Below are 9,791 nucleotides of genomic sequence, written 5' to 3' on the forward strand. Positions count from 1 at the left end.
TGCCCAGCTCTGAGGGGAAGGAGGCAGCAGCAGGCAGGGCCATTTGGAGCTGCTTGAATTGGGCCTTTCTGAACAAATCCACTCCTAGCCAAGTTGGTGGCCTTTGGGATGTTTGCTTAGTATCTTTAGAGAAAGATTTTGCGTGTGTGTGTAGATCCGGGTATAGGCAAAGGTAAAGGCACTGTCTGTCAAGACACCGAACACATTGCCTAGGTCTGTCCATATTTGATCCTCAGCAACACTCTGCGGCTGGTTAATGCTATTTCTATGCACACCTCAGCTGCCCATATTACAGGTGAGAAAACGGGTTTAAGGCCAGTAAGCTGCCCTGTGGTCATTTCGTCTGTAAATGACAACACTGAACTAATTTGCCTCCAAAACCCGTCTGCTTATCTTCGGCGACTCCTGTCTGTGGAACTCTCCTGCTCACATAAACCTTTCTGCTTTTCATCCTCACCAGATCCTCAGACAATGGGCAGGACGGGTGGTAAGTTACCCCCACTTTACAAATGAGGGAACTGGGCTTTAAGAAGCTAGCAGTGGTCCTAAGATCCAGAGTTAGGAAACCGGGGGATCTGGAGACTAGAACCTGGGTGTTCGGGTCTCCCTGTCTAGTCCTCTCTGTACCCCACTCTGTGATTGGATTCCTGTCCTCCAGAACAGGGTGTTCATACCTGTGAGTGTGACTGGAGAGGGAACTCCTCATTTGCTTCGGATTTTGTGGCCACCAGAGGCCGACCAGGACATTCACACACTCACCCGCCCATACTCGACACCTAAGTTGCCAGGGAAGCGGTCCCCTCCCTTCAGAATGAGGACTCTGGGGCCCTGCTCTCCTGAAGAATGAGGCAGCCCGATTCTGCTAGAAGGGAAAAGTCATATAGCTCACGAGAGCTGATTAAATTTCCCGGAATTTTGCGAGCTGTAGGAAATGATATTTACCAAATCATGTAATGTGAATAAAATAGTGCTACTGTGCATCTCTTCCCAACTCCGTGATCGGTGACATCACAGTGGTGGCTTGAAATCGGTCATGATGAGAGGGTTTACGTCATTGTAATCAGCAAAAGCTACAAATCAGGGCTGTTCCTCACCACAGCACCAGGGGACTGTTTGTTCAACACTTATTTACCATCACATCACTGGGTAAGGGCAGTTTGGGGCTCAAAAGGGGTCTTGACGAAAACCTTCCAGTTTATCCAGAGATCTGGGCTTCCTTCTGCCTAAGGGGATGGACCAATATATCACTGGACCAATTAGCCAAGTGATTTGGAGCACTTGATTCAGTCCTCCTGTGTGGCTAACGTACCTGTCAGGTGCTGGCGTTCAGGATAAAGAACAGAATGAGGCTCAGTCTTAAACTCCAGATATATAGGGGTGACTGGTGTCCCTTGGGGACACCTCATCCATGTAAGCCCAGGCAGGTACTCGGGTGAATGTGGGATTCAGTACCAAGGAACAGAAGCTGAGTGCTAAAAGGGGACAATCGTGGTGGGCTGGGAGTCTTGAGATATGTTCTGGAGGAGGATTTAAGCCCCTCAGAAAAGGCCTTCCAGGCAGGGGACAGGCAGTTCGGCAGGAGTCAGAGTTCATGAAGTCATTTCCTGAAAGGACGCTCAGCCTTGTACTCTCCCCAGCTGGACGCCTGAGAGCCTTTCTGCCTGGACACGGGACAGGTGGGAAAGCACATCTGACTCCTCATCCTGCGTCACTGAAGTTTCGGGTTCTGGTCCCAGCCCTCCTGCTAAGTAGCTATGTGTGAGAAGCTGTGTGACTTGGGGCAAGTCACCCCTCTCCCTTCACTGCCCCTCCTTTTTGTCATCTTCAATATGAAAGATTAGTTTCATTTCCCAGCCATTCAATGATCCGATTTAATAGTTAGAGAATAGAGTTTCCATCCCAGTTACACTCAACCACTGCTTCTACAAGAGACACAGACCCTCCACTAGTTATTTATCTGTTCATCATTAGTCTGCATAGTGCTTTTAAAATTCTGAGCAAATTTGGAATACTTCACTCACTCTGGCCAGTCCGTTCTGCTCTGCTTTGAGCCACAGGTAGCTTGGCATTAGAACAGCAGCCAGCGATGAGGCGGACGAACCCAGGAGAGGGAGAGGGCCCATCTCCAATTAAACCCTTTGTCATCGGCTCACTGTGGTGTCTGCATCTCTCCAGGCTGCATGTGTTGGGCACTGGGCTCAGCCACAGCTGTCCACAAACTCTCCTATGGGCTTCGTAGCAAGGTCCCAGGGTCCTTGGCCAGTGAAGGCCAGGACTGAGCTGGGAATGGGGACAGTAGAGAATGACTTACTGCCACTGGACTAACCATGTTCTTTGAAGGAAGAACCTTGTCCCTCCCTCTTTTCCGAGCCTCTCTCGATTGTTCTGTCTGAGAACTTGCCACGCAGGATCTCAGCCTTGTCCTGCTGGCCCTTCCAGAACCCTCCTCCAGTTGGAAGGGAAGGACAGGGTGTTGCCAATCTGACGCTGGTCTGTCTGGCGCCAGGGAGCCTGGGTTGGGGCCTCTCTCCAGGCTAAAGGGTAGGGTCAGTTTCTCCCAGGGGATTGTGGGACAGCTTTCATTTGCAGCCTGGCCAGTGACCAAGGTTTAAGGATGCTGGTTTCAGGGCTTGAAGATGTCTGGGTTCCAGCATTATAAACTTCCTGGGGTCGGCGGGGGAGCAGGGCCAGAGCCTGAAGGCCACTGTGGAAGCCCTTCCCTGACACTGTCTATTTACATCAGGACAGGACGAGGAAAAGGAGACCTGCCGGTCTTTGAGGACCAAGACAAGAGGGATGGGTAGTGGTCGGTCGAGTGTGTGGATTGCACGTATTCCCCTGAAGTCGAACCACTGAGGTCCATGCAAAGATCTGTTGCTCTACTCTCAAAATATAAACTCAGTCCCACCACTTGTCGCCTTCGCTGCTGTCACCAGGGTCTAAGCCACCATTATCTTGCTCTCCTGGACCAGCACAACCACCTCTTCCTCCTGTCGTCACTCTCGTCCCCCTACGGGCCAATCTCCACTCGGCAGCCAGGGTGATCTTTTAAAAGTATATACCAGAACGTATATGTTTAAATCCTCCAGTGACTTTCAATCACACTTGGAACAAAAACCTAGATTCCTTCCTGCTCATTTCAAAGGCTCCATGGGACCCGGTCCCTATCTTCAATATGACCTCACCAGGGACCACTCTCCCCTTCATTTGCTAGGAGCTACTCCAGCCACACTGACTTCTCCCACCTTGAGAAATTCTCACCTGCTGCCCCCTCAGCAGGAGACATTTTCCAGGGTTCACACCTCCCCAATCAATGGTTTACAGTGACCCCCCCCCACACACACACCCCTGCCATTCACTTCTCAAATCACCGTCGCCTTGTAAAATTGACTTCAAAATACTTACGAGCCTCTCAAATGCTTAGTTATTTGTCAGCTGTCACTAGAAATGTCAGCTTGAGGAGACCAGGGGGCATGAGTGTCCAGGGACAGCGAATGGCACATAGGAGGCACTCGATAAAATATTCGTTGAAAGAATGAGTGAACAAATTAAAGGAATGGGTCACTCGGGGACCTTCTGAAGAAAAACTTTAATTTATGCACATCACAGTTGGGAGCTGCAGGGTAGAAAAAAAGGTGGGGGAATGGTGGGGGAGGGTGGAGTAGCCACACAGGGTGGAGTGCTAGGTACAGCTTCTAGGTGCTATCCTCAACCTGGGCTTCCCTCCAGGCCTGGCGCATTTTAACCTTCACTTTGTAAGAGTGGATCAGAAAGACCATATTGGGGATGCCCTCCAGGGAGGGCAGCTTCCCATCATCCGGGACCTCCAGGTCGAACCTCTGCAGCAGCCAGGACATGAAGAGGAAGAGCGCCTGGCGGGCCAGGTTCTCTCCTATGCAGGAGCGGGGTCCGGCTCCAAAGGGCAAGTAGCTTAACGATGGTGAGATGAGCTGGCTCCCTGTGGGGTCCAGGAAGCGCTCTGCGGACATAAGGAGGCATCAGGCAGGGGCCAGGGCCAGAGGAGATGGAGGAGTGCCTCTGCCCTGACTGAGGAGCCTCTGTCTAAGGAGGTGGGCAGCCTTACTTGGGGGAACCCTAGTCTGAGGAGAGACACGGCCCTGCTCTCAAGTAGCCCTTGATGACACAGAGGAAATGAAATATTCAGGAAGGATAGAAAGGAAGCAGAATCAACAGATAAAAATGCTGCCATCCAAGGGGAGAGGCGGCCAACTTAATGTGAGACATATGGCTAGAGGGCTTCTTAGAGGAGATTTGCAGCTAGTGGAAGGAAAAAGTAGGAAACCCAGCTGTGAAGAGTTTGGTAAGTCTAGGGTAGGATGGGGGTGTGGACAGGCCCATGTAGTTGGGGCCAGGAGTTTTCTAATTGTCAGCTGGGTGGAGGGTCGGTGGTACTGGAGTGGCAGAGCACAGCAAGCCAGCTGGGAGCAGGACAGAAAACGGACTTACCGGGCATGAATTGGTCAGGCTGGTGCCACTCTTTCGCATTGTGATGCAGTGCCCATAAGTTGATGACAACATCTGTTCCCTTGTCAATGGCAAACTCGCCGATGCTGCCCCAGAGAAGAAGAGGGAAAGGGGTTTGGGATATCGTCCTCGCTACCTGCTCAGTCCTAAGTCTCCATAGTTCCCCGCCCTGGGGAAAAAGAGCCCTCTACTCTCTCATGCCCACTTCCTCATCTTTCCTCAGCTTCTGCAATATTCAACATGAACCCAGCCCTTCTTCAGCCCTCTCGTCCCGACAAACACTTGTGTCGCAGCACTTTTGTGTGTGGGCATTTGTGCCTGTCAGGGCACGTGGGAATGCATTTTGAGCTGGTGCAATGTGTATGTCGTGAGCAGCAGTCTTTCCTCCCAGACCACAAGTGTCCAGGACAGCAGGCCGCTTCTGAGGGAGGTCAGGTAGATCTGTGGATTAGTCACCGACTGAGTGTTAGTGGGTGGTGGGTACATTGACCAATAGGGTCATGGGTAGGATGATTGATAGTCAATGGTTGGCTATAGGCTGACCAGCAAGCTGGGGGTATGGGGGTGTGGAGGTGGAATGAGGTGGGCTGGCAAGCAGTGTCGAATGCATCATAGGGCTGGACATTGTTGGGAAGGACAGCACACCTGGAGTCAACGACAGCCTTGTGGGGGATGAGTGTAGGGGCCACGGGCCGAATGCGAAGCACCTCTCGGATGGTGGCCTCCAACAGGACGAGTTGGTTCCGGTCACTGACAGTTGGTGTGCGACTGCAACCTATCTTCTGGTCAATCTCCTCCTGGATCTTCTTCCGCAACTGCGGGCCAGAGAAGGGTAGATGTGCCCAGAGTGCTTAAGCCTGGGAGAGGCGTGGGTTTAGAAGAGCTGGCCCAGCCTCTTCCAAGTGGTGGCTCTGCATCCCAGGCTTCCCTTCTGAAAGGTGGGGCCGCTCTGTGCTAGGGCCAGAACGAACAACTGCTTGGGTAGTCCAGCCATCCTGCATAAAAGGCCTGGGCGTATTGCCTCTCCCTCTCTTTGGGGCTAAAGGTGGGTCTGGCTGGGGTCAGAAGTGGTTGGGAAGTGGTTGGAGTAAGGGGAAGCTCACCTGAGGATTGTGTAGCAGGAAGGCCACAGTCCACTTCACCGTAGAGGTTGTGGTTTCTAAACCGGCCCCGAAGACGTCCGCTATGGTTACAATGATATTTCGATCTGAAATTATCTCTGGATCCTGGTCTGGGCCAGCATTGTTATTGTCTGAGTTCATCTTGGCTTGAATCAGTATGTCCGTCAGGCTATTGATAGAGTCGCTGTTGAAATTCTCCTGGTTGGGTGAGGTTGGGAAACAGTGATAAGGAAAGAGCTTTATCTGCAACACCTTGCCATACTTCCATCCCAGATGGAGATGCGAAGTCTTCTTCCACTTAGAAGTGAGGGTGTGGAGTGAGTCTAGGCAGCACCTATGAGCTTATGGAGGTGAGGCAGTGGTAGGTCCTCTTTAAATTTGGGAGGTGGATGGGTTCTTTCTAGGATCCCCTCCAACTCCTCACTTCCCAAAACATATTCATTAGTGAAGTCAGCTTTTATTGGGCCACTACCGTGTGCCAGGCTCTCTGCTGGGCACTGAACATCTTATGCCGTTCACGACAGACCCTAACCCTGCTCTCATATCCAGCCGCACACTAACACTTTTATCCCAACTCATAATTTCTTCTACTCCATCACCTACCTTAAGCTTTTTATAGATTTCAGTGAGCATATCACTTCGCATTTTCACTAAAGCCCTCATCTTTTTCAGGGTTTCGTTGGGGAAAACCTGGAAAATAGAAAGAATATCAAGTTCGTCCCTCTTCCATTTTGCTTCTACAGCTACCAGAATCCCTCCCGGGGCCAGATCCTAGCCTTCTGTCTGTGGAGGGTTCCCACCCCAATCCTAACCTTCAGCCAAAATGGAAGCAAGATGGGAACACAGAATGAGACCACCAATTACAACTAGGAGAATTCCAAACAAGGGAGAAGGGAGTGGTCTCCACTTTCTCTTCCCCATTCAGTCAAACATCAAACACCGATTGAAGTTTGACTTAGCAGACTCTGCAGTGTGCCCAGCCCTTAAGAGTAAGATAGACTTGAGTCTGAGGCCTTAGAGAAGTTCCTTAACTTCTCAAAGGCTATATTCTCATCTGTATGGAGATAATAAAACCTATCTCCAAGTGGAATGCCATGATTAATGCATAAGGAGTGCTCAATATCGGCACATGGCAATTAGTAAATAGAGAGCCTTTATTGTGAATATAAAATACATGATTAAAAGCGAAACCTATTTATGTAGAGAAATGGCAGCTTTTAAGAGTCAGAAGAGGCAGAGGTCACTGTGGCTGAGGTGGTCCGGAAAAAGGTGGATCTGGAGCTGGTCAGTAAGAAGAAAGATTTGGAGGCACTGTCAGGGTCTGCTGGGATCTGAAGGTGGAGCCCGGTCTCATCCTCACCTTCAAATTGGGGAATATGTCTACCATATTGTCCTTGCTCAGAACATCCATGACGCCTTCAGTGAATGTATGCATGGTCTTCAGCATAGGATGCTCCTTCTTGTATGAGGTATTGAAGCAGATCAAGCAGAGTATGTTTGTTACCGCCAGGAAGAGAGGCATGGACAGATCTATGGACTTTCCATCCTGGGTGGCCAGGAAATCACAAAATGAACCGATTTCCTGACATACTGAGGGAAGAGAGGGACATGAGGCTGGAGAATTAAGCAGCACCTTCACTCCCTCTCTACCAGTTCCATCTGAGCTAGGGACATATAGCAGATGCCCACTAGATGGCAGCAGTAGCCAAGAAAATGCTAGATTGAGCCATTCATTACCCCTCTCCCTTCCCTACCCAACCCTCTTTTCCCTCCAGAGCCAAGAGGCCAGCTGGACACTTACTGATTTGCTCTAGCGTCTGGTTGCCATCCTTGAACAGGGCAAAGGTGGCCAGCACCAGCTTCCGATGCAGCTGCCAGGCGGCACCGTGGTCAGCAAAGGCAACGCCTCTTTGGTTGTCTGACAGGATGTCTAGAGATGTCTTTGGAGAGCAGAAAAGGCTGTAGGCATCAGACACCATCTACCTTCCCTTGTCCCGGGCATCCTACACCTATTCTCCCTTCCTGAGGGAGAAGGAAGCTACCTGCCATGCTGGCCTCCTTGTGGGGCATCCCTGTTCCACTCCACCATGACTGTAAGGCCTTGGTAGGGCAAGGCCAAAGGCTCTTCTACTCCCAATTCCATCAGAGAGACAGAGTGCGAAGAAACAAGGAACCCCGAATTAGAATGCAGGGATTCTGGGGTTCGATTTCAATGACGGGATGACTCCAAACCTCTCTTTTCTCATCGGTTTCTAACCAGAGGAGGGCAGCTGTGGATGGGATAAGCTCTCTGAATTGAGGTCAGGAATGGAGGTGGGGACTTTCAGAGACTGAGGACTTCCCAGACCTCCGCCTTTCCCTGAGCCCTGTGGAGGAATGCTAGAGGCACAGCAGCTCATCTCCTTTTTGTTTGCCCTGCCATTGCAAGGCTGTGTGCCCACCACAGGGCCACATCTTGAGCGTGCAGATGTCTACTTAGTCTGAACTTGGGCCAAGCCACCTCTTCCCAGAGGCACCCCTAAAAGCATACAGGTCCCAAGCCTCTCCTAGTCTCTTCCCTGACCTGCAATCCCCAGCTGACTAGCCTTTTCCTCTTTGCACTAGAAAGAGCTCAGTACAGTTGAGGAGGTAGCCGGCCAGCAAATCTGGCTGACTGATCAGTAAAAACAAGTCAAGCCTTGTCCTGATCAAAGATGAGTGGCTGGGGGGCCCTGCCTGGGGTGTTTAGTGTAGCGCTCAGCAGCAAGGTACCAGGATGGGGTGTTGGCACTATTCTTGGATAGCTAGCCCCTCACATCCCCTAGGAGTACCACCAAAAGCTCAGTAGGATAGTATATCTTCATCCTCAAAATGCTACCACGAGTCAGTCCCCTGTGAGCTGCAGCAGCTTGGGATAGTTCCAGAGAAATAGCACCCACCACCATCCCCCTCCCCCTGCCCCTCTCCCCTGGCCAGGCTACTTCTCCCTTGTACCTTCTCAGAGAGGGCAATAATTACTATCCCTATTTTCACATAAAGAATAACATTCATAGAACTATTAATTGAGCACTAATGTACTGGACACAGAGCTAAGGTCTTTATATGCGCCATCTCATCCAATCAGGGAAGTCTGAGCTTAAAGAGATCGTCATTCAGGTCAGGGGTGAGATGACAGGAGTGAGGAACCCTGACCCCCTCAGGCCACTGCTCCCACCCCACTCCACCTCCTGGGCAGCCCAGAATATGAGGTCTCTCTTTAATTCTTCCTGCCTAGCTTAGAGGCCAGGTGGAACCTCGAGGGATTGCTCCCCACCCATAGCCCTGCTAGTCTGTTTGGGGGGAAGGAATACAGGTTGTTGGAGCTGGAAGGGTCATTCTAGGCATGGTCTTGGCCAAAGAACTAAACAACCCTGGGGGACAGTGAGAGAGGAAGGATGATGGGCCATACTCACCAATTGGGGCCGTCCAGAGAATTCCTTGCCCTTCTTGATAAGCACCTCTTTGGCTAGCTGGTGATGGCCGATCATCACTATAGTCTTGCTACCCATACGAAAGGAATAGATGGGGCCATATTTTTCCTGTAGCTTGAAGAAGTTCACATGTGGATGGCCATGTCTAGGGAGGAACGGCAAGCTGCCCACCAAGGGCAGACATGGGAGGCTCTTGGGGTACTTAGCACCAGGGTGCTTTACCTTGGACCAAAAGAAATAGGCTAGAGTGACCAGCAAGACAGCCAAGAGCCCCCACATGGTGGCCGGGTGCCGGCAGGCCGGACAGACAGCTGTGGTGTGGGAGAGCTGCGGACGCTCTAGGACACAAGGAAGCCTTTTTAAGATCCGCCCTGATCTTCACCTTGACTTTGTGTTATCTCTTGCCTTGTGGAAATTTATCCTGGAGTACAGCCAGGCCCATGCCCTCTCCCAGAATGGGGAAAAGAAGGGGGAGTAGAAGACTCCTCAAGGGCTGGCTCAACTCCAGGGCAAATTGCTAAGGGAGGGGCAGGTAATGAGAGGACAGCTGTCTCCCCTCTCTGTCCCCAGAGTGCACCAGAAGCAAATGGTATATGGGTCAGGAATTACGTTGGAGGCATTCAGTGTTGTAAAATCAAAATCAATAGATATCTGATTGTTAGGAAGGTTACAACCAGCAGGGACTGTCAAAGATACTTTGTCTTATTATGTAACAGCTGAGCAAAGTGCCCTAAAA

The 9,791-nt window shown here is 51.0% G+C and overlaps 1 protein-coding gene across 1 annotated transcript; it reads right to left on the reverse strand.

Annotated features, from left to right (window-relative positions):
• Positions 1 to 3,546: 3,546 nt before the first annotated feature.
• LOC107515566 (steroid 17-alpha-hydroxylase/17,20 lyase) lies at positions 3,547 to 9,500 on the reverse strand. Its single transcript, XM_016154504.2, has 8 exons — positions 9,038 to 9,500; positions 7,408 to 7,546; positions 6,967 to 7,196; positions 6,210 to 6,296; positions 5,589 to 5,804; positions 5,131 to 5,300; positions 4,468 to 4,571; positions 3,547 to 3,979 (listed from the first exon to the last, which is right to left on the reverse strand). The coding sequence occupies exons 1-8, from the start codon at positions 9,332 to 9,334 to the stop codon at positions 3,696 to 3,698; spliced, it is 1,527 nt and encodes a 508-aa protein (XP_016009990.2). The 5' UTR covers positions 9,335 to 9,500; the 3' UTR covers positions 3,547 to 3,695.
• Between the last annotated feature and the right edge of the window lie 291 nt (positions 9,501 to 9,791).

Source organism: Rousettus aegyptiacus, unplaced genomic scaffold (assembly GCF_014176215.1).
Source record: "Rousettus aegyptiacus isolate mRouAeg1 unplaced genomic scaffold, mRouAeg1.p scaffold_m13_p_6, whole genome shotgun sequence".
NCBI lineage: Eukaryota > Metazoa > Chordata > Mammalia > Chiroptera > Pteropodidae > Rousettus > Rousettus aegyptiacus.